Below are 25,275 nucleotides of genomic sequence, written 5' to 3'. Positions count from 1 at the left end.
CTTCCTTTCTCCTCACCCAACTCCATCCACTCTGCAGAGCAATGTAATGACCCTCTCTTATGCTCTACTCACCGAGCCTCTGAGAAGAGCACTTTTTAAAGGGCTGCCTGTGGTTGTTCAAGACCCCTGGTGAACAGGGCACAGAAGGATGATTCACTGTGTACATTGTGCTTTCCTGAGAGCTGACCATCCTCCCTGCATCTTTCTAAGCTCAAGGATGCGGGAAGCAGCAGGACAGTGTGTAGTAGGAACTATTTATTAGCTGCGATAATGACATGCATGGGGTGATTGGCAGTTTGCAGAACACTTTTCATATCGTTTTTCCTTTCCAAGCCTCAGTTTTGCCATCTACAAAGTGGATGTAATGACAATAATAATACAGTAAAGTCTCATCTTTCGAAAGGGTTCAGTTCAGTCACTCAGTTGTGTCCGACTCTTTGTGACCCCATAGACTGAAGCATGCCAGGCCTCCCTGTCCATTACCAACTCCTGGAGCTTGTTTAGACTCATGTCAATGGAGTCGGTGATGCCATCCAACCATCTTATGCCCTGTTGTCCCTTTCTCCTCCAGCCTTCAGTCTTTCCCAGCATCAGGGTCTTTTCCAGTGAGTCAGTTCTTCACATCAAGTGGCCAAAGTATTGGAGCTTCAACTTCAGCACCAGTCCTTCCAATGAATATTCAGGACTGATTTCCTTTAGGATTGACTGGTTTGATCTCCTTGCAGCCCAAGGGACTCTCAAGAGTCTTCTCTAACACCACAGTTCAAAAGCATCAATTCTTTGGTGCTTAGCTTTCTTTATGGTCCAATTCTCACATCCATACATGACTACTGGAAAAACCATAGCTTTGACTAGGTGGGCCTTTGTTGGTAATATCTCTGCTTTTTAATATGCTGTCTAGGTTTATCATAGTTTTTCTTCCAAGGAGCAAGTGTCTTTTAATTTCATGGCTGCAGTCACCATCTGCAGTGATTTTGGAGGTCAAAAAAATATTCTGTCACTGTTTCATTGTTTCCCCATCTATTTGCCATGAAGTGATGGGACCAGATGCCATGATCTTAGTTTTTTGAATGTTGAGTTTTAAGCCAAAAAAGTGTTAGGTTTTAATAAACTCATCACTTAAGGTGGAAATAACATAAAATCAGAATCACGCTTGACAATTGTCCATATCATATAAAGACAAACCACCTCTCAAAATCCCAATTTAGGCAGTTTCTCCTACAGTTTTAAAACCGATGACTTTTTCTCTGGTTGAAGTCATCTTGGTGCCTTCTGAGGTAATGAAAATTCTTATCTCCCCGAGTAGGTTCACTCAGCACCACTGTGCTCACAGTACCAGAGGCCAGAGAGAACTGGACCCCAGGGGACACCATCCAGGGAATAGGCTTGTTAAGCAAGGGGTCAGGAAGATGGTCAGCCTACCCAGTTAGGATTTCTTTCTTTCTTTTGGACCATGTGTCACTGAATTCCCGAGGCTTTAAGTATATATATATATATATATATATATATATATATATATATATATACTGTATATAGGTTCCATTAGGTCTGATTTTCTGACTTGCTGTCTATGAAAAGAATTAAAACTTGAAAATAATGTGTAATGAAGCAGATACCAGGCTAGGTGAGGGGAGATCTGGGCTCAAGACCCCAGCTCAGCCCTACCTATACATTCATCGTATTGTGGGCCTATGGACCTTCAAGGTGAACTCATCACCCAACTGTCCAAGTCTTTAGGCTACATTTCTTTACTACAGACTTGCAGGGCCTTCATGACTCTTTTTTAAAAAAATACATATGTCCATCCCTGCTTCTCCCTGCCTGCCTAAGCTGGCAGCATCTCTGCCTACAGTGTGATGACAGTCTCCTCCCTCGGTGCCACCCTCCGCCTTGGCTGCTAGAGGGCCTTCCAAATGCCCCCTGATCTTGCTGCCTCCTTCTGTAAAATACTTAATTTCCAAACGCTTCTGGGGAAGACAGAATCCTCCTTCCTGCCCACCTCTCATCCCCACCAGGCTTCCACTCTTTCTCTGTGCAACACATACCCTGCTCTTCTTTTAGCCCCTCCTGTGTTTCATATTTGCCCGGCCACAGGGTCTCTGCACATCCACTGTCTGAAAGGCTCTGCTCTCTTCTCTTTGCTGAGTTAATCCTACTTATACTCCATCCATTTCCTCAGGGAAGCCTTTCCTGACTTTGCAGTCTGGATAAGACCCTCCTTATCTGATCTGAAAGAAATGGACACTCTTTGCACCATATATCCTTCTTTTCTGCACAGGCCACTGTAGCTATTTAAATTTTTTTGTAGTTGTGGATTAAAGTCTGTATTCCCTGCAGCCCAACACATTACTGTAAGTTCTATGAGAGCAGGGCCCTTATCTGTCTTGCTCACAAGTGTATTCTTTATATATAGCGCAGAGCCTGGCATGTGCTTATATTCACCAAACATTTAAGTAAATGGATGGATGGATGGGTGAGAGACCCAAATGAATATTATCAAATTATCAGAGTGTTGTTATTTGTTTTCCCAGTGATTAACCCTTTGGAAACTTCCTCTGAAGAATATGATACAAGTTGCAATCTTTCTTTTAGAATGAAAGAGAAAAGTTACTGGAGGTTCCATGTGCCCTTTAGATAATAGATATTATGAAGTATCTTGGCTCTTTTCTCTCTGCTATTGAAAAAGTCTTTTAATGAGCTTTCACACCCTCCATAGCAAATGACCTTTTCTAGAGCCATGGGTACAAAACAAAAGGGTGAATTAGATGGGTGGAATGCTTCTGCCCTTGGGAGTACAGGATCAGCCTTTTAAACACCACGGTTCCTGTCTGTGAATGACCTTGCCCTCTTGGGGAATGGGGCCCCATCCAGATTTCAGATTCTGACATCCTGGTGTTATGACCACAGGGTTATTGGAGCCAGGAAAATTGACACACCCGATTACTGGGTGGAACAGCAGGATCGCCTGACGTGGCCAACTTGATCTCGTGGTTGCTGGGTTATAGTGTCTCCATCCATTCATAAACAGCACCCTTTAGGGGTGATTGCTTTCTCATACTTCCTGGTCCTGGTTGTAGTTAAAGGTAGATTTTCTCAGAACAGAGGCTACTAGGTAAGGGCTGGGGCTAGGTCAGCTCATTTCAGTCTGTCTTGTGGAATGTCTAAGAGTGGTCCTCAGCCTACAGTGAGGGTACATTTCCTCTGAAAACAAAATCATCTTTCTCTATTTCTCCCAGATAGAGAGGGATTTTGAGATTAACAGGTGGATAGGTGGTAGCATATTTTATTATTGTTACTTGCTCAAAGACCATTTGTGGCTCCCATCTGCCAAACAGCTCAAATGTAAGGCCCTCAGATTCTGGTCCAGACTAACCCTAACTGACTCTCTTTTTTCCTGACTCTCATATCTCACTCCCACCAGCCAAATCAGGGTCCTTGCTATTAAGGAAACAGGCCCCTTGCTTTCTAACCTCCACCTCTGCACGTGCTTCCCCTCCAGCTGGACTGTGTCCTCCCACTGCTGCCAGTCAGAATCTTACCCATCCTATTAAGCAACTTTCCATTTTTGCAGGAATTTTTCCCTGATGGTCTTAGATGGAATTTAACCTTTGGCTCTTGTAAATACCTATAGAATTCATCTGTACAACTTCAAGGGCACTCACATGATAGTGTTGTGTGCTTTTTCCTTTCTTATATTCATCCTATTTGTTGAGGCTAAGAATGATCCTATTTCTCTTTATTTCCCCCACAGTTCTTTGGACATAGTAGGTCCTTAATTCTTCGATGGAGTCATCCTGTTTTATGAGATGAATGAAGAAATATAAACAAATCAGCTTATGTCCTCAAGACTCATGAAGAAAGTACATTTATCCAGTTGTCCGAACTCCCTTGCTTAGAGTCACTTTATGCTTTTGGATAAATGAAATCCTACCTGGCCCTCTTTGAAGGATAACCTTGAAGGCAGCCTTGAAGAGAAAGCTCTGCTGTGTGTGTGTGTGTGTGTGTGTGTGTGTGTGTGTGTGTGTGTGAAGGTTATTAGAATAATCTACTTAGCAGATAAACAAATGTTTGGAATTATATAGAGTCATTTAAGCCTCAGAGCAAATCATTTCGGCGCCTTTGTAGGGTTATTTGAGAAGGAGATTGCAAGCGAGGAAACTCGCCTAAAATTTGCAGCAGAATCTAATCCATTGTAGTCTTCAGACCCTGGATGAAGCAGATGCCCCGCTCAGTTCTCCTTTCAGCATTGCTGTTTTTGAGCACACCACTCTTTTTCCATTGTTTTGAAGACACCAACCAGCTGGGCCAGAGACATAAGCGTCCTCTCTGAGCGGGAGTTGCCGAGTCTGCAGGGTCAGGATTAGAGTATGTGCTTTAACAGACCTTTCTCCTTAGGCAGGATACACTTGGCTCACTTCACCACCCTTCTTCCCACCCTGCAAAGGATGCCAGGCACACTAAGTAGTGATTAAACAAAAGATTAAAATTCCGTGTGTGTGTGTGTGTGTGTGTTTGTGGCTGTTTGAACACTAATCAATTCTTTCAGTGGAATGTTAAGTAAAAGCACGCAGCTACCAGAAGCAGTTATTTAGAGCAGCCAGTCAAAATCCAGTTCCAATTTATTGTTTAATGTGATTTCCACAATCACTCTGCCAGCCTCCTCCACACACTCTCCCTCACCATCCTTGACCTCTGCTCCTTCCCAACCCTTCTGCTTCCTGTAGCAAAAGGACATCTAGAAATATTGGGGAAGGAAAGTAGCAGAAGATGGTTGCTGAAGGAAAATAATCACAGCTTTTATAGACAAACCTGTGAGTCTGTAGAATGAAAATTGCCTCTGGACTGAAATCCAGACTACCTTTTTGCATAACATTAAGTGATGGCCTTGCATAAGAATCGCTCTCTTTTAAGAAACAGTTAGCGTTTTTTTTCTGGTTGCGAAAAGGTCTGTGGCATTTGTTTCTGTTGTAGAATGCCACTATTAACTAAGAACTTTCTTCTTTCCTCAAGAACAGTGAGTTTCCACATGGGCACATGACCTCCTGTTAATGAGGAAATTCTCTAAATCCTGTTATCAGCAGTAACCAGTTGAATTGGCTCAGGTGTTCAATAGGTTTCCTCTGCAGGGCTCACAGTTTTATTATTAGATTCCCATCCCTGCCCTTTCTCCCCCAGACATGGCCATCACATACACCAGATCATAAACTTTCTCTGGAAATAACCTATTAATAGTTGCACTCCTTTACCGAGGGGGCCTAACTTTATGCCAGATACTGAGCTTGATGTGTTGTGTGGATGAGCTCAGTTCATTCTCTCAACAACCTGCACATTATTCTGATGGTTTTCCCTATTAACCAATCCAGGAAACTGGGGTCCGTCTGCCCAGGGAGTAAAACCTAGGTTTTTCCAACTCTGGAGTCAGAATGCTCTGAGTCATCCAACTAGACTTCCTGCCCCATTGATGAGCAATCATTCATGCAGTCATACACCTGATACTTTCTGAGGGCCTAGGTATTGACCTAGGAAAACACAGTGACAAATCAAAACAGACATGCCCCTGCCTTCAGGGAGCTCACAGTCTAACCCATGGAGAGAACAGCCAGATCTGGTTTGATCTTTGGGGCTGACAAACTATGGGGTTTGGGGCAACTCTGTTCTACTCTTTTAGCCTCGGGTTTCATAACTGTGAGTGAGACAGCTGGATTTTGGCAAGTGGCTTTCCACCTTTACTGTGAATTACATGGAGATGTGTTTAAAGATCCATTGCTTCCTGGCCTCCTATGCTCAGATACTTTGATTTCATAGGTTCAGGGTGGGGTCCAGGAAATTTTATATATAATGAGGGCTCAGGTCTCCGAAGAACCGTCCTTTGAGAGCAACTGATCTGGCTCTAAACCCATTAGCACCTGCACGGGATCTGTGTTGTCACACCCGTGTTCACTGTGCTTACCACAGTGCCTGGCACAAATATTTAGCAATAGTTGGAATGATCTATCTGTGGGGTTTCTATGGGTGGATGTCAGAGACTTCTGATCACAATTTTCATTAAGGTTTCTAGATAAGATTCTAAGGGCCTCCTGGGCTCTGAATACTCTGTGGTTTTAAGATTGAAACCAACTCTTTCTTGGACCAAAAGCTTAGACCTATTATGGGAAATCTTTTTAACATGTATAGTTAAAAAAAAAATTGGGCTTCCCTGATAGCTCAGGTGGTAAAGAATCTGCCTGCAATGTGGGAAACCAGAGTTTGATCCCTGGGTTGGGAAGATCCCCTAGAGAAGCAAAAGGCTACTCACTCCAGTATTGTGCCCTGGAGAATTCCATGGACCTTATAGCCCATGGAGTCTCGAAGAGTCGCACACAGCTGAGCAACTTTCACTTTCACTTTTCTTTCACTTTCATAGTAAAATTTGAGTCCTGTATCAAGATGATTTGATCAGATGTCAATTTATAGTAGATCCTTAAAATCCGAAGGCTATCCACGTTCTATGTGTAAATTTTGAACATGCTTCCAATATACAGTTTGTGATTTTCTTGGTTCACTTGAAAGTACTTTTGGGGCAGGTTTTCCAGGTAGGAAAATGAAACTTGTCCAAGACCATGCTGCAAGCTCTCTCCACTAAAATCCAGTGTGGGAATCAAAGAACATGGCTTTTATCCTCTGGCTTACTTATGAGCCCTTGGTTGGGTAGTTTGGTGTCTTTGCACCTCAGTTTTCCCACCTATAAGATAGAAAAAAGGTGGACTTACTGTTTCTGAGAGGCTGCATAGCTTGGATACTTGAGAACCTCCTTGTAACTACATGTTTAACTTGCCGAAGTGCCTCTGTCGGCAAGCTCCAAAGTCCTCTTAGTTTAGGGAAGAAGTAAAAACTAATGCTTCCTTGGTGACTCAGCCAGCGAAAAATCCACCTATAATGCAGGAGTCCCAGGTTCAATCCCTGAGTCTGGAAGATCCCCTGGAGAAGTGAATGGCAACCCACTCCAGTATTCTTGCCTGGAGAATTCCATGGACAGAAGAGCCTGGCAGGCTACAGTCCATGGGCTTGCAAAGAGTTGGACATGACTGAGTGACTGTCACTTATCATCTAAGAACTGAGACCACCTAAAAAAGGCCATCTCTGGAGATCATTCCAGAGGGGCATGCATCATTAAGGCAAAGGCAGTGAGGTGGTAGAGGCTGTTAAGCATGAAACTCCCAGAATTTTGGAACCTTAATTCTGTAGCCTGTCAGTTCCGCAGTTCACTGTTCATTCTGATGAGATTCAGGAGAGTTGATCTCTGTGCAGTCACAGCTGTGAGATTCAGCTCCGTGCCCCGTTCCCAGGAACATGAGAAGACATCCACAAACATATAGATGAGACAGTGTCCTTTCCAGAATCTTAGACTCTTGAAATGTCTTTGCAAAGGTCACCTCACCCTTGCTACTCAAAATGTTTTTCGGGGATCAGCAGCATCACCTAGGCGCTTGTTAGAAATGCAGAGTCTCAGGCCCAGCCCAGATCTCGTGTATCAGAATCCATGTTTAACAAGATAACTCATGTGATTATATTGCATAGGAAAATTTGAGAAGCGCTAGCCCTAACTCCAATACTTTGGCCACCTGATGCAAATAACTAATTCATTGGAAAAGACCCTGATACTGAGAAAGATTGAAGGCAGGAGAAGGGGACGACAGAGGATGAGATGGTTAGATAGCATCGTCAAACTCTATGGACATGAGTTTGAGTAAGCTCCAGGAGTTGGTGATGGATAAGGAAGCCTGGCGTGCTGCAGTCCTTGGGGTCAACAAAGAGTCGGACATGACCAAGCGATTGAACTGAACTGAGCCCTAACTCTGTGTTCGACTCTCCTCCTTCACATCCTGATGAACAAGCATCCTGTTCCTGGCCTCCCCTAACATCTTCTTCCAAGTGGGCCTATTTCATCTTAAGACCAGCCCACCTTTTGGAATTCCTTCTGTGTTTTCAGCTAACCTGTCAGGCATTCAATAACTTCTGCCCTTGGCTCTCACACTGGCCTCAGGGCCTCATAGAACAAGATAAACTCTCCCGTGTTTCCCATGGCTTCTCATCTCCAAATTGTCATAGAACACAGTTTCTAATCTTCCTCATGCATATCTGTATGTGGCAGCCCATTGCAAACTCACTGCAGCCAGGAAAATAACACAAATAAGGGATGAGAGCCAGGTCACATCACAGAGTCTTTGTGACCCCATGAACTGTAGCCCACCCACCATGCTCCTGTGTCCATGGAATTTTCTAGGCAAGAATACTGAAGTGGGTTGCCGTTTCCTCCAGGGGATCTTCCCAACCCAGAGATGAAACTCACGTCTCCTACTTTGGCAGGCGATTTCTTTACCACTGAGCCCCCTGGGAAGCCCTATTCCCCCCACCCTCCCCACCCCGCCAACACTGGCAGTTAAAAAAAAAAATCCTCAAAAGCCACCAGATTGTGTTTGCCAGTGACCACATCTAAGGTTTTTTGTGACCTTCAATGATGAATATCTGCTCAACTGGGATACAATAGCCCAGGTATGGTTTGACCAGCACAGACCAAACAGGTTTATGACGTCCTGAATTCTAGACCAGTAGTTCTCAAATGGGAGTGTGCATCAGAATCTCTTTGAGGACTTGTTAAAATCCAAGTCTCTGGGCCCCACACCCAGTTTCTGCTGCTGCTTCCTGGATGGGGCTCATTTCTGATGAGTTCCCAGCTGCTGTGAGTGCTGCTGGTTCACACTGTAAGAACCACTTCAGATTGGTTCCTCCTATTAAGACAGCCTGGGTTTGCAGAACCTCTTTAGTTCCACCAGTGACCTAACATAGTCAATGAAGTTCTCAGTCTTCGGATAGCAGAAGAGGGAAAAGGAATTGGGAGAGAGGGCTGGAGGAAAGATTGCTAACCAACCCTTGACTGACCAATCCTGACGTCTAAATGTAGAGTGCTTAACTTGGGCATATCCCCGTTCCATTCCAAGACTTAGTTTCCCTGTTTGTGAAATAGGGCAGTGGCCCCAGATCAGTTTTTGAGTTTATGTGTTTGCTTGTGTGGAGATTTAATGGTCAGTTTGTTTTTAGCAGAGGACCTTTAGAAATGAAATCTCACATAGAACCCCAGTATAGAAAACAGACAGATGCATTGCTGGTCTGACTGAAGTGCAGGGGTCAAGTTCTTACTGTCAGTCTCCACCTTCTCAAGGCAGCACCAAGGTGTCTACTGCAGAAATGTGGCTCAATACAGTTGAAATCCCCTGAAAGAACTTCCCACTCAGCTCCTGTGATTTCTAAGACCCTGAGAACCGTTTGCAGGCACGTGACCTTTGTTTTTGCAGTTTTCTTTCCCTCTCTGACCACGACATGTGGCATGTCCACTTTCAGAATTTTCTTCCTGCAAGTCAGAGAGGTCTGCAGGAGAGGGAGTGCCGAGGATTATTATCATTAGAGCTGTTGTAGGGATATTGAGCCCTTATGGAAAATGTGCTAATGCGAGGATCAGCCAGGGACTTAATAAACAGGCATGAGGATGATTTTATTCCAGTGGCTTCTTGTTAGTGCTAATGTTCCAGCACACCATGCGTTCAGGGCCTTCGTAGGTAATTATACAGGAAATAGAACTAGTGGATCCTGCACGCCACAGTGGCATGTGCAGGTCTGTGGGTTTTTTTAAGGGCAAGGTCATGGGGAAAGCTGTTCTCATCTAGGTGAACACAAGATAGAAACAGCAGTGTGGAGCAGTGTCACCTTAGAAAGACTCTTACTGAGCCCTGGAGCCTGACTCTTGGCATGGGAAAGCATCTGGCACCTTTTGATGACCCCAGATGCTGGAATGCAGCCTCTGGGAAACTGCTTCCTTAACAGGCCCACCAGGACAGACTCCCCTCCTGGAACACATAATAAATGTCTTCAGCTCCAGCCTCTGGGGGCCACTCTCCTGTGTATTCCTGTTTTCTTTCAGTCATCTGAGCACTTGTTCAGACCTTCTACATACATCTGCCAGCTGCTCCCCGTCTCTGGGACCAGGCCTTCTTTGGGACTGCAGAGGTGACTGTGACCCAGCTCCTCCTCCTGTGCTCCGTGCTCCTTGAGCCACTCTGCCATGCTCCACCCACCCAGGGTGTGCACTCTGCCAGCCTCTCATTTCAACTTATCTGAAGTCCAGCCCAAAGGCCCCAGTGTCCGTGAACCCTTCCCCAGTTCTCCCGGGTGGAAGTGAAGTCCTCTAGCTCTTTCTCGGAACCTCTCATCCCAGGTTCATTTCCTCTGCCTCATCCAGTGCAGAGCCACTAGGCAGCCTTGGCTCTTAAGAACTTGGAAGGAGGCTGAACTGAGATGCCCAGAAGTATGACATACACACTGGATTTTGAAGACTCAGTACACACACGAAAAGGAACATAGACTTAACCTCAACATTTGCTTCCACTGCCTGTTGAAATGATCTTACTTTAGATCAGTGGTCCCCAACCTTTTTGGCACCAGGGACTAATTTCATGGAAGACAGTTTTGCCACAGTTTTGGGAACTCCTGCTTTTGATGGAGTATATGAAGCTAAATGAAATACATTATCAAAACTCACTTCACCTGGTTTAAAAAAAGTAGCATTACATATGTGGCTCATCTTGGTAGCTTACATTATATTTCTGTTAGGCAGTGTCATACCTGCCGCCTTCTCTCTTCTGTAAAAGGAGTGTCTGTCCATCTGCCTTCTCTCCCATGGGTTTGTAAGTTCCCGGAGGGTGGGCACTGTGTGTCATCTTTCTGAACTTTGCACACCTGGTTGGCACAGGTGGGCAGGAGTAACCAAGTTCTGAGGGAATTAATAAATGAACCACTGATGGCAGACATTCATCCCTTAGGCCATGTACTTGCTGGGTCTCTTTGTTATTAAATTTATTTTCCCTTTTCTTCTTTTTCATAGTTTTTGTCTTTTTTTAAGGGCTCACACAATCAACCAAAGAAGAGCTTTTTCTTTGGAGACAGGCAGAAACTGAAGGACTGGCACGACAAAGAAGCCATCAAGAGGGATGCTCAGCGTGTAGGTACGAAGGGCAGGGCATCCACGGGTGGGTCCCCTGGAGAGTGCTTGCACGTGTGTGTGTTTTATGGGGGCATCTAGACCTCCTGTTGACTCCCTGTCCATTTGCCATTATCCCTTCCCCTGGTTCCCAGGGCCAGCCCTCTCCCCTCCTTTACCTGTTAGCTGACCCCCTTCTCCATTCACATCATCACCTCCACTGCTTTCAGGCCTTTGCCCTGAAACCTCTATGGTGATAGAAAATGTCTCCCTCCTGGAAGATACGTTACCACTAAAATGAGGAGCAGTAAGACTAAGAACCCACATTTACTGAACACCAACAGCAAAAAGGCCCACGATCCACACTTTGCACATTTTCTTGATGAAACCCCTAACCAACCTTTGTAGCTCATTTGATGAGAAGGAACCTGGAGCTCAGAGAGGTGGGGTAATTTACCTACAGACATACAGTGAGAAAGAGGCAAGCTTAAGACTTGAACGCAGGTCTGGAGGGCTGAGTTGATCCCTCCCCAACATCACAGCCACAGGGCTGAGTGCAACTAGTGGGCTTCTGCTGAAGCTTTCTTCACCTGATTAGCCTTTGGAACAGCTCCTGTTCTACTGCAGAGTTGGAATGGTGAGGTACATAGAAATCATGTGGAGAGTCGTCTCCAAAGGGCCTGCCTAGGAGCCAGGAGAGCAGCTCTGACGCCACCTACCAGCCATCTGACCCTCAGATAAATTCCAGACTCCTGGAGCCTCAGTTTCCCCTCTGTCCTCAGGGCTCATGCTTCCTACTTTGATAACCAAAGAGTATTTTTGTGAAGGTGACAAATAAAGTATAGCTTTACAATACTGGAAAGAAATATAAGGGATTTGTATTTTCATTTTTGTATCAGAGATATCCAGCACTATTGATTTTCTTTTTTAAAATGTTACACTGTGACAAAACCAGATTACAAGAAGCTCTAAATAGAGCTGGTATAGTAACTGGTGGTCAGGGAAATCCAAAGACACATCTGCCAATGATTTAGAATGAAGGGTTGAAATGCTGCTTAGATTAAGAAAGGAAACATTTGAAAAGAGCTAATTTCCCAGGCACTTATACCAGAATTATTAGAACATTGGGCTAACTAGCCAGAAAAGAGTAATCAGTGGTGACATTATTAAGAATAATAGTAACCAGCCCAGGTTGAACACTCACTGTGTGCCGGGCATCTTGCTCTGCTGCTGCTGCTGCTAAGTCACTTCAGTCATGTCTGACTCTGTGCGACCCCATGGATGGCAGCCCACCAGGCTCCCCCGTCCCTGGGATTCTCCAGGCAAGAACATTGGAGTGGGTTGCCATTTCCTTCTCCAATGCATGAAAGTGAAAAGTGAAAGTGAAGTCGCTCAGTTGTATCTGACACTCAGAGACCCCATGGACTGCAGCCTTCCAGGCTCCTCCATCCATGGGATTTTCCAGACAAGAGTACTGGAGTAGGGTGCCATTGCCTTCTCTGTCTTCCCCTGCATTCCCTACTTAATCATCACACTGAACTTTTTCATCCCAATGAACACTAAGGGAAAAACCCAAGACACAGAAAAGCTGAAGGCTCTCCCAAGATGACAGCCAGGAGCAGCAGGGCTGGGCTTCAAACTCCACTCAATGCAGCTCCAGGGCCTGAACTCGGAATCATTCCCCTGCACTGCCCCCTCCACCAGAGCTTCCCTCCCCGCCCAAACAGATGCTTCTGCCCTTCTTTGTCTGCCTGCGGCATTTGTGTCCCTTGTGGGATCATGCTGGGCACTGGCCAGCAGTGTCTTATCCCAGAGCCATGCAAGTTACAGGCAGCAGAGTCTCTCCATCATTGGGCTGGATCAGAGCAGGCACCACCCCAGGCTCCACCTCTCTACTTGCACCTTCTCATCACGCTGATGTTAACATCATTTACTTTGCAAAGTAAATGGGGTGTTGCTCAGGCCACAGGCTCCAAAAGATGAGATGATTTTCAGTTAGCTGATTCTATTACCATTTCTTCCACACTGTCGCCAATGGCAGGTGCTTGGTCTATTATTGCAGGGGTTAGGGGACATCAGCACATACTATCTGCACCCCGGAAACCCAGAGAGTAATTTTCTGGAGCATCAGGGATTCTTTCCCCAGATGGCTTGTACAGAGAAAGGAAAGCTGGCACTGGATCCACCCAGATCCCAGACTAAGAGCCACACATTTCAGGCAGTTCAGGCCTAGGCAAGGCAGATCATCATTAGTTTACTGGCTTAAAAAAAATCAAAGCATCTTTGATCATTTGTGGCAATTTTGATTTACATGTAAAGTTCGAGTCGCCTGGAGAGGAATCACAGAATTTCTTCACATGGTTAATAGGGTTTTTATCTTTACCAAAAGCTCTTGGGTGTACAGCCTCTCGTTTGACTTTCTCAGGATGGTATGGGTACCAGACAACAACAAGATACAGTTCATAGAGCTAGTGTGACTGGCCCAAGGTGGGTCAGTTCCTAGGCAGGTGACCTGGCCTCCCATCCAGGTGGGCAGACTTCAGGGTCAGGGATGTTTGGGGCTCCTGGTAGAGGGTGGGGAAAACATGGGCACTGGAGCCCAGAGACCTACTTTTATAACCTTTCTGAGTCCTGGTTTTTCTTTTTTATTGCATAATTTTATTTACTTATTATTTTTGGCTGCACTGGGTCTTTGTTGCCATACTGGACCCTCTCCAGCTGTGGCGAGTGGGGGCTACCTTCCAGCTGCAGTGTGTGGGCTTCTCATTGCTGTGGAGCCCTGGCTCTAGAGCACGCTGGCTTCAGCAGTTGTGGCACGCAGGTCCCGTCACCCCATGGCATGTGGGATCCTCCTGGACCAGAGATCAAACCTGTAACCCTTGCATTGGCGGGCGGACTCCTTACCACTGGACCACCAGGGAAGTCCCAAGTCCCGGCTTTTCTCTCTGTAGAAAGAGGGCTCACATGTCCACCCTGACAGCCTGTTGTGGAGGTTACAGGAGAACAGAGCTGCAGTGCATGACACAGCCATGACTGAGTCTCATTCCCTTCCCCTCTTTAGCCCTGCAGAATCTAGAGAAACACTCTGTATCAAGTGTAAAGTCTTTTCTTGGTGATTTAAGCACGTTTTTCCTCTTCCCTTTCCCACCACATTTAATTGGCAACCCTGATTTTGCTGTTTGCTCCTAGGAGACGGAGAACAAGGGAAGCCCTTCCCATTGACCTATGCTGAGCGAGTGGACCAGGCGTACCGAGAAAATGGATTTAACATTTACGTCAGTGATAAAATCTCCCTGAATCGCTCTCTCCCTGACATTCGGCACCCAAAGTGAGTGTAACTTCTCTCATCTTCTGGGATCTAAGGATTTTTGCCCTTGACTCTCGTTGAGGATTAAAGAAACAGGTCCATAAAGCACTGCTGGAGGAGATTCCCTCTGTTATCCAGGACCTTTGTGCACAGGTTCCCGTGAGCAGATTCTCCTAGAATTTAGAGCTGGCGTGGCCAAGGGAATGGTATTGTCTCCCCTAAAGAGTTGGTCTCCTTCCTCTATTCATGCAGTGGAAACCAGGATCTCTGTATTTCCTTTTTGGACTCTGACCCACACGGAAGTCCAGACCTCAATTTGCAAGACAAGTGCAACAACAGTTTCAACCCTCCCTCGCTCCACCTTCTGTGTGTGGCATTTTTATTTCCTTTTTTTTTTAACTCTTTATTTTAGCTATCCTGTGCACTTTTATGTCTGTGTCTCGGTTATAAGCTATCCCAAATCATTTTGAGAGCGTACATGTTATCACGATTAAAAAGATAACAGTGACCACTAACTTTGTTTGAACACGTAGTGTGTGTCCAAGCACTTTGTCATGTCAGTTCCCTGCACTGTAGGCCCCGTGATGATGCCCATGTTTACGGATGAGGAAACTGAAGCTTAAAGGGGTACTGCCACACAGTAGGGCCACACAGTGATTAAAAAGCTGAGTCAGTTCTTGAGCTGCAGTTCAACAAAACACTCTACTCTGGATCTTAAGCCATCCTGCCTTTCACTTTTGAAAGGAGTATTGTGGTGGTCACAGTGACTTTCTAATAGAGCAGTATGTCTTAAAGTTGCTGTGCTTTAGAATCACATGGAGGGCTATTAGTTGGAACACAAGATGTTGAGCCTCAAGCCCATACTTCCTGATCCAGTGGATCTGGGTCGGCGCCCAAGACCTTCATTACTAGTAAGCTCCCATGTGGTGTTCATGGGGTCCACACCTTGGGGACCACTGCTAGCAGATTTCAGAATTACTTCCAAAACAAAAAGAGACTCACAGACTTAGAGGATGAACTTATGGTTGCCAGGAGGGAAGGACAGGGAGAAGGGATAGTTAAGGAGTTTGGGATGGACTTGTACACGCTGCTCTGTTTAAAATGGATAACCAATAAGGACCTACTCCATAGCACAGGGAGTTCTGCTTAATGTTATGTGGCACCCTGGATTGGAGAGGAGTTTGGGCAGAATTGATACATATATATGTATGGCTGAGTCATCTCACTGTTCACCTGAAACTATCACAACATTGTTAATCGGCTGTACCCGATTACAAGATAAAAAAATTTTTTTAAGTTTTTTTTTTCCATGAAGGCTGTTATGAGTAGCAGTGGAGCAGAAACTGTTTTGCTCAGGGACTACAAAATTAGAGGCCAGGGAAAGATAGTAACAGCTAACACTTATTAGATACTTACTGTATGCCAGGCATTGTTCTAAGCCAATGGTTCTCAAAGTGTGGTTGCCAGGCCAGCAGAGCTTGTTAGACATGCAGATTTCTGGATCCCAGCCCAGGTGTACTGAATCAAAAGCTCTGCGTAGGGGCTCAGCCATCAGTGTTTTAACAAGCCCTCCAGGTGATTCTGATGCAAAGCTCAAGTTTTACATATACATTCTTTTTTTAATATCCTTTTCCATTGTGGTTTATCACAGGATATTGAATATAGTCCCCTGTGCTATACATTAGGACCTGTTGTTATCCATTCTAAATGTAATAGTCTTCATCTACCAACCCTAGAACCAATGGTACTTTAAGAATGTTAACTCAGCCAAACCTTCCCAAAACCCTGGGAGATAGGTAACTTTATTATCACCATTTTACACTTGAGGAATGAAGTCCAAAGAGTTAAATAATTAGTATTGGATGACATAGCTGGTAAAAGGTGGTGCCAGAATTTGCATGCAGAGAGTCTGACCTAGAATCTGAGTCATTAGGTCTTTCCACCTCTACGAGCTCAACTGGTAGAGTATAATAATAAAGAATCTTGGTAGTATGTTTGGCTACCTAAAAGTGCTTTTTGGCCCCTTACATCTTTCAGTCCCTGCAACATTACCTGAAGGTTGGCGTTATTATTATCATCTCCACTGTATAGATGAGGAAAGCACACAACTAGGAATTTTCACGAAAAGGTGTGCTGCTTGCCCAGACCTATAAGAATTCGCAAGGATTTCTTACAGTGAGGGGAGGGAGTGAGGGGCCTTGCAGGACTTGCCCGAGGGGTTGCAATTTGTTTCATGGTCTTCACTATCAAGCCTGGGATTTTTTTCATGTAAGTCTGAAAATGTAGTTCAGATATTTCGGATGTTGCTGGATTCAGAACTGTGACCTGACTCCGAGGGTCAGAAACTCAATTTATGTTTAGCCCCTTGCAGAGTTCAGTTTCTGCACTAATTTCATCTTTCTAAGTCTAGGAAAGTTCATATGGGAGCATTATACTCTCACCTCAACCACTGCTCTGTGGTTCTGTAGACTCTCAACTTTGGCTGTACCTGGGGTGGTTTTAAAAAATAAAAAAACTGGCGCCCCACCCCAACCATTGGAGTCTGAATTTCTGGAGGTATAGCCTGGGTCTCAGGAGTTTCTAAAATCTCAGGATGCGATTCTTACATGTAGATAGTGTTGAGAACTGCTGGTGTGAAATAAGGAATATTTTTTTACAATGAGAGAGAAGTTTTCATCCACTCATTCATCTGTAATGGATATTCATAGTGTTCTGTGTACCAAGCCCTGTTCTTAATACCAGTAACACAATGATAAATGAGCCCTTATTGCTGCCTTAGAGCAAGAGGTGGAGGCAGATGGCAGAAGCAGGTCATTACACCACAGATGAAAACCAGTGATGGGCGGGCATAGGCTGCTTTGGAACCCCAGAGGACACCCCCACCCTACACCAGCCTTTGCAAGACCTCATTGCAAGTAGAGAGCTAGGCAAGACAATGCACATTCTTTGACTTATGGGGTGAGTCTCTCAGCTGTTAGAGGGGAAGCCAGGGTGGGGATGTGCCCCTTTGTCTCCCAGTGCAGTGCTCTCTCCCAACAGCCAAGAAAAAGAAAGGTCTTCCTACTCAAGGAGTCCCAGGACCCACAGAGAGGTTTGTGACTAGAATTCAGGAGGGTCTATAAACTTGAGTGAAAACAACTTTGCATTTTTCTTTTCATGAACCTCTCACTGAAATCTAGTGCTCGCTTCAGTTATGAATGTAGGCAGTGAAGCACCTATGATGTCACCAAAAGAAATCATCTACTTTCCCATCGCTTTACAGATATCTTGAAATGTCACAGATACTCATCACTGCTTTGGGATGAAGGTAGATTTTAGAACTTCCACTTGATCTTGTCATCTAATGTGTTAGTGAAGAAGCACATTTATGACTCTATTTCAGATTTCTTTATTATTTTGATAACTGTATTTCAGCCTAACTGGTTTCCTTTACAAGCTCATATATTTTATTTTATTCCTTGAGAGCATTATTCTGAGAAGTGACCATGAGCTTCACCAGCCTGGCAGAGGGGTTCAGGGTCTGGGTTTAAGGGAAGGAAGCCCAGTTCTGGGTGGGTGTGATTTCCACCTAAGGCTCCTCTATTACCAGTCCACCCACCCAGCCAGATCCAAGTTATGGTGAAAGATGCCGCTAAATCCAGTGCTCCTGACACTCCCCACCCCCCACCTTTTTTAGAATCTTGTCGTGGAAGCTGATTTTTCATAAATGAGTTGACAGGTTTCTTGAAGAACTTTTTTCTTTTTCCAGGGGAAGTGGAGTGGGCGGGGGATCTCTCCTGGAGTTTGACAGCAGAAATGTGCGAGGAAATTAGAGCAGTTGAGCTGCTCAGTCTCTCTGGTTTCTTTTAGCTTAAACAACTTCTCGGCAGGAGCTGAGGTTTATGTTTGCCTTCTACTCCTTCAGACTGAATTTTGGCAACAGCATTTCAGGAACAGAATTGAGGGGCTGTTTGTTTGTGCCAGCCGCATTCACTTCCTCCAGAAGCTGCGTGGGGGACCGAACAGCCACGGAGAATGGAGACTGGGTGGTACAGCCCCACTGGCTGGGTTTGCACAGTGGAGGTGGCCAGCTGGCTCTGAGCAGGCCTGCCCTCTGCACCTCCTGCCAAGGGAGCGGGAACAGAGGATGGCTGGTGGGCTGGCCCACTTTCCTTCTCCCCTGGGGGTGGCCCTGGTAGCCTGTTTGGCAACTGCACATGGAGCCCCCTCCAGGGCACACAGCTAATGGCAATGGAGTCCCAACTGCTGGAAGCATCCTGGGTCTAAAGATCCCTGGGCGAACCCTTCTGATGGGTGATCAGCTTCTTCTGTGCATGGTGGGGATGAAAGCAGCCTACAATCCTGACCTGCCTTTTCCAGTCATGAGTATAGCTTTCAGTAATGAATGAACTGAATGGCATCTTTGTTATAATAAAAGGCCCAAGTCTACCAGGTTCCTGGTTCCATGCTCCTTTTTACTTTTTGATCAGTTAACATGGTTAGTTTATGGTATGTGTTCAGTTTCTTCAAAAGAATTTATAAGCTCATGTTATTATAATAGGCCTGGATTCTATTGAGTGCCTTTACATCCCCAACAAGCTACAAAGGCAGCAAGGGAGGGAGTTGTAGCCTATTACCTTTGACATATGTTTATTAAATATACTCTCTGAAAAAAATGGTAACTTGCTGGCACAGGAAATTTAAGTCAATCACAGTTATTGCTACGGTAGTAGTAAAAGTAGCAGTAGTGATAATGCCCCAATATGAATGTACATGTAGACATAAAATTTGTATTTAGGGGCCAAGATATAACAGGAACCAAGTTTACCTGCATGACTGAAACAACCAAAAGAAAACAAAAAGTAAAATATATGAAATAATGGTTTATGGCAATGAAGGATAGTAATCTCTAAGAGATGGGAAATAAATGAGAGAATCCTACAAGGACCTCACAACTTGTTTCCTAGAGTTTCCAGGCCATGGTGCAAGGAGGTCCCCAGGTAGAACCCTGAGGACTTCCTGAGCTGAAGAGATGGAGCTAAGAGTCCAGAGTTCACCAGACAAGGGACTGGAGAGGAGAGAGCTGTGTGGAGACTCATCTGCAGAGATCTACAGATCCCCTGAGTACTGAGTAGATTGTACTGATGGGTGTGGGGAAGCTGGGAAAGGAGCTGCCTGGGAGGAAGGGAGCAAAAAGTGCTGGCTCTCACACTGGGTGGGAAATTGTGCCTCTTTCCTCTACTCAGACTGGAAAACCTCATAATCTGTAACTCATGGAGAACTGGATCTCCTACTTAGAAGAGTTTTGCGTCAGTGGGGACTAATTAGCCCTCAACTGAACAGTGCTCTGGACCAGTCTGAAGAAGCATAAATTATGCCCCAAAAGGATCAAACTGTTTCCAAGTAACTTCCTCCCAGGACAAAGCTCGAGAAACTATAACAAAATATTCAGCACCAACCAAGGTAAAATATAATCAGAGGCTATCAGACATGTGAAAAAGTAGAGAAAAGATGGCCCATAATGAGGAAAATACTCTTATCAAAATTGACCCCAAGTTGATGCAGATTTTCTAATTATCAGAGGACACTAAAACACTTATTATAACAGTATTCCATGTGTTTAAAACATTAGAGCCATGGAAGATGTAAAAAGACTCAAATTTGGGCTTCCCTGTTGGCTCAGTGTTAAGAACCTTTCTGCTGATGCAGGAGATGCGGGTTCAATCCCTGATCTGAGAAGATCTCATATGCCATAGAGCAACTAAGCCTGTGTGCTATAGCTGTTGAGCCGGTGCTCTAGAGCCTGGGAGCCACAACTGCTGAAGCCCACACACACTAGAGCCCCTGCTCCAGAAAAGGGACGCTGTCACTATGAGAAGCCCAAGCACTGCAGTTAAAGAGTAGCCCCCACTTGCCACAACTAGAGAAAAGCTCACGCAGCAACAAAGAATCAGCACAGCCAAAAATAAATAAATGAATAATTTTTTATAAAGACTCAAATTCTAGAAATGAAACTAGCAGTGTCTGAGATGAAAAATGCAATATATGGGATGAATGACAGAACAAATATTTCACACACAAAAAAATTAGTGAATGGGAGGAAAAGAAATTACTCAGAATAAAAACGGTAGAAAAAACATTTTTTTTAATGAAAAAAGCATTGATGAATGTTGATAACATTAAACAGTTGAATATTCATGTGATTGGAGTCCATGAAGAAGAGGGAAATAACAGCCAGAAGTTCTCCAAAATGAATGACAACTATGAAATTGTACATCTGAGCAGCTCAGTAAAAACTAATCTCAAGAAGCATGAATAAAACAACATCAAGACATCATAGTAAAATTATTGAATATCAGCAATAAAGAGAACGAAATTTAAAATAGCCAGAGAAATAAACCTTGTTCTAGACAGAGGACTAAAGATAAGAACGACAGAATTTTCACTGAAAACAGCACAAGCAAAAGCACGGCGTAGCAACTGTTTTAAAGTCCTGAAAGGTAAAACTCTGACAACCTAAAATTCCCTACCCAGTAAAAATATAAAAATAAAGGCAAAATAAAAACTTTTCAGACACTAGAAAAAAGCTGAAAGAATTCAGCACAACAGTCTTATACTACAAGAAATGCTGAAGGATATTCTCTGAGAGGGGAAGATATCAGATGGAAATAGGAGCCTTCATTCTCAAAGAATGATCACTGAAAATAGTAACTATGTAGATAGATAGATAGATAGATAGATATATGTGCTATTTTTTATTGCTGTTTAAATCTTAAAAAGATATCTGACTGTGTGAAAAAATAACATATTATTGTATTTAAAGTGTAGATAAAAATGTATCCCACAATAAAGGTTAGAGGAGAGAAATGATAGTATATCGTTATAACATTCTCTGTACTATTTGTGATGTAGTATACTATCATTTGAAAATAGAATTTATAAGCTCAAAGCTTATACTATAAACCCTAAAGCAAGTACTAAAATAGCAAAAGCAAAGAGTTATAGCTAATAAGACAGCAAAGGAGGTAAAATGGAATCATGAAAAATATTCAGTTAATCCAGAAGGCAGAAAAACAGGAAAGAAAGAGCAAATGCCAGAAAGGAAAAGTAGAAAGTAAGTACCAAGATGATGAACTTTTACCTAACCATATCAATAATCATGTTAAATAATCACATTAACTATTTCAATGGCAAAGCAACTGTCAGATAGGAAAGCGAGATCCAAGTACATGCCGCCTGCAAGAAGCACACTATAAAGATAAAGATACAAATAAATTAAAAGTGAAAAGATAGATAAGGTCTTCTGAGCTAAACTAGTAAAAGAAAACTGGAATTGCCATATATTAATACTAGTCAAATAGACTACAGAACAAAGACTATTACCGGGGATAAAGAAGGTCATTTCATAATAAAGGAATCATTCATCAAGAGGACATAGCAATCCTAAATGTTTAAGCATCTAATAAGACAGTTTCAAAATACATGAAGCAAAAAGTCATAGAACTGCAAGGAGAAATAGACGGAGCCACAATTATGAAATTTCAATACTTCTCTCTCAATAACTGATAAAACAAATAGAGAATCAGCAAGGATATAGTAGAGTTGAACAGCACTGTCAACCAGCTAATCCAGAAGGCAGTGTGACCCAGTTGACATTTGTGGAACACTCCACTCAGTAGCGAAATATGTAATCTTTTCAAGTGCATACAGAACATTTACCAAGATAGACTATATTCATGACCAGAAAACAAGTCTTCATAAATTTAAACGGGTTCAAGGGATACAAATTATGTTCTCTGACCACAGTTAAAATAAATGTTGAAACCAATAATAGAATATTCCTTTAGAATTTCTAAATGTTTGAAAGCTATATAATTCAGGAATAACAGTTGGGTCAAAGAAGAAATCAAAAGGAAAATTAGAAAGTATTTTGAATTGAAGGATAATGGAAACTGAATGTATCTGAATTTATGAGATGTCACTGAAGTGGCATGTAAGAAGAAATTTGTAGCATTAAATACCTTTATTGGAAAAGAAGAATGGTCTCAAATTGATGACATCAGCTTCTACTTTAAAAACTAGAAAGAGTAAGTTAATCTGCAATAAACAGAAGAAAGGAAATGTTTTTAAAAGATCAAAGCAGAGATCAATGAAATAGAAATAGAAAACCAATAGAAAAAAATCAATGAACCTAAAAGATGGTTCTTTGAGATGGTCAATTAAATTGATTAACATCTAACCAGACTGATAAGGGAAAAAAAGACACAAATTAACAATATCAATAATGAGAAAGGTGACATAACTACAGATTCTATTACTATTAAGAGAAAATAATGTTCTAGACAACTTAATTCCTATAGATTCAGCAACTTTTAGATGAAATGACAAATTCCTTGAAAGACACAAACTACCAAAGCTTACTCAGGAAGAAATAATTCATTTAAATAACCCTATATGGGAGCCTGGCAGGTCACAGTCCATGGGCTTGCAAGAGTCAGACACAACTGAGCGACTAAATGACAATATCTAGTAAAGAAACTGGAATTATATTAAGAACCTTCCCACAAAGTAAACTCCGGGCCCAAATAGGTTCCATGGTGAATTCCTCCTCCCGAAATTAAGAAACAATACAAATTCTACACAATTCTCCCAAAATATTAAAAAGGATGGAGTATATTTCACGTCATTGTGGAGCCAGCATTACCCTGATGCTAAAACCAAACAAAGACAACACAAAAAAGAAAATTACGGACCAATATCTCTCATTAACATAGACGTAAAAATCCTCAGTGAAATATTAACAAACCAGACTCAATAATAGTTCAGAAGGATCTGTGTGATTGAGTGGGATTTATTCCAGGGATGCAAAGATGGTTCAACATCCACAAATCAATCAGTGTGATTCTCATTAACAAAATGAAGGATAAAATCTGTATGATCATCTCCATAGATGCAAAAAAAGCCTTTGACAAGATTCAGCACCCATTTATGATTAAACAAAATCTCAAAAGTGGGTATAAAAGGGATGTATCTCAACATAATAAAGGCCATATGTGACAAATGCACAACTAATATCTTACTCAATAATGAAAAGTTAAACGCTATCTCTAAAATCAGGAACAAGGCAAAGATACCCGTTCTTGCCATTCTTATTCAGCATTGTATTGAAGCCCTAGATAGAGCAATTAGGCAAGAAAAAGAGAAAAAAGTCATTCAGAATGGAAAGGAAGAAGTAAAACTGTCACCATTTGCAGATGACATTACTTTATGTATAGAAAACCCTAAACACTCCACCAAAAAATTAGAAATAATAGAATTTAGTTGGAAATGGATTTGTTCTCATGGTTTGCTGACTGTTGCATTACCCACAACATCCAGATAAAAGGATAGGGAATCAAGAAGAGGGAGAGCACTGAGGGGAAACGGCTCCCTGGGCGCAGGAGAGCTAGCAGCTTAGGTCCTATTGAGGGACCACCAGCTTCCTCCCATGATTGTGTGGCCTTGATGTTGCTGGGGCGTGAGAGACAGGAAAGCCTGATGTTTATAAATATTCCCAGAAACAGACAGGGATGTGAGCCCAAGCAGGAAAGGCCAGGGATATAAAAGAGTTGAGGTTTCCTGGCCCAGAAGGCATCACCAGTTGTGCATTACCCTGGAGACCAAGGGAAGCTTTTGGCAGAGCTTCTGTGTTCTTGGGCTCCTGCTGCATAGACGCCTCATGAAAGTATCTAGAGCTAATTAAATCAGGAATTTAAGGTAACCGTGTATGTGTGTTAGGGGCTCCTTTCTCACTCCTCCATCCCCAATCTGTAGCCCACCTAAGATGCAGCCTGCTCCTATTCATTTATATTGATATGATCAAATGTCTGTCCCTGCCTTGAAGAGATCTCAAGGCTATTAGCCAATTAAAACTATCTCTGCAAGTCATTCATTCATTAGTTCAAATATTTATTGTGTGCCTATCATGTGTGCTTCTTGTGTAGGCTAGTCCTTGGGGAAAACAGCAATGAACAAAATAGGCTTATATTTCCCATCCTAGAGCTTACATTCTACTGGGCAGGGGAGGTCATAAACAAACAAACTAACATACTAATTTTTTAGTGATACGGGAGAAGAAAGAAGCAAGATGGGAAGTAGGGAAAGTGATGGGAATAAGGCGTATTTTATTTCAGTGGTCAGGGAATGCTTCGCTGATAAGGTGACATACGAACATAGAAATGAAGAAGCGAGGGGCCTAGTAAAGCAGTTAACTGGGGGAAGAGTCCTGCAGGCAGAGGAAACAAGTACAAAGACCCTGAGACCATCATGCTTGGCTGCGGTGCCCAGTGAGCCGGGAGGAGAGTGATGCAAAGCGAGGCTGGAGGAGTGCCAGAGTCATGGTGAGGCTTTGTTGTTACTGTTCAGTTGCTAAGTTGTTACAACTCTTTGTGACCCCATGGACTGCAGCAGGCCAGGCTTCCCAGTCCTTCACCATCTCCCGGAGTTTGCTCAAACTCATGTCCATTGAGTCGATGATGCCGTCCAATCATCTCATCCTCTGTCATCCCCTTCTCCTCCTGCCCTCAATCTTTCCCAGCATCAGGGTTCTTTCCAGTGAGTTGGCTCTTTGCATCAGGTGGCCAGAGTATCGGAGCTTCAACTGTTGGTGGGGCTTTGGCTTTTACTGAAGTGAGTAAGATGGGAAGCCTTGGAAGGTTTTGAGCCAAGAGCACCTGGATCTGATTTTCATTTTCAAAGGATCTCTTTGGTTGCTATGTTAGACTAGACCGAGGCAGCCAAGGATAGTGACAGGGAGACTAGTTGGGGTATATTACAGTGACAGTGAGTCGGACCACAGTGGGAGTAGAGATTACCAGGGGCCACTCTCTAAATGTACTTGGAAGATGCAGACGACAGAATTTACTTACAGACCGTATGGATAGAAGAAAAAGAAAGGAGTCAAGGATAGCACTGAGGCTTTTGGCTAGAGCGGCTGGGG

At 43.5% G+C, this 25,275-nt stretch overlaps 1 protein-coding gene across 2 annotated transcripts in view; it reads left to right on the top strand.

Annotated features, from left to right (window-relative positions):
- GALNT10 (polypeptide N-acetylgalactosaminyltransferase 10) overlaps positions 1–25,275 on the top strand; it is a 222,017-nt gene that overhangs the window by 88,448 nt on the left and 108,294 nt on the right. For both annotated transcript variants that reach the window (XM_006072971.4, XM_044947428.2), the window contains exons 2-3: positions 10,934–11,036; positions 14,201–14,339. In XM_006072971.4, coding sequence (XP_006073033.2) covers positions 10,934–11,036; positions 14,201–14,339 — 242 coding nt within the window. The remainder of the gene's footprint in view (positions 1–10,933; positions 11,037–14,200; positions 14,340–25,275) is intronic.

This window comes from Bubalus bubalis, chromosome 9 (assembly GCF_019923935.1).
Source record: "Bubalus bubalis isolate 160015118507 breed Murrah chromosome 9, NDDB_SH_1, whole genome shotgun sequence".
Lineage (NCBI taxonomy): Eukaryota > Metazoa > Chordata > Mammalia > Artiodactyla > Bovidae > Bubalus > Bubalus bubalis.
Note: the sequence above shows the minus strand (reverse complement) of the source record. Positions and strands in the feature narration are given on the sequence as shown.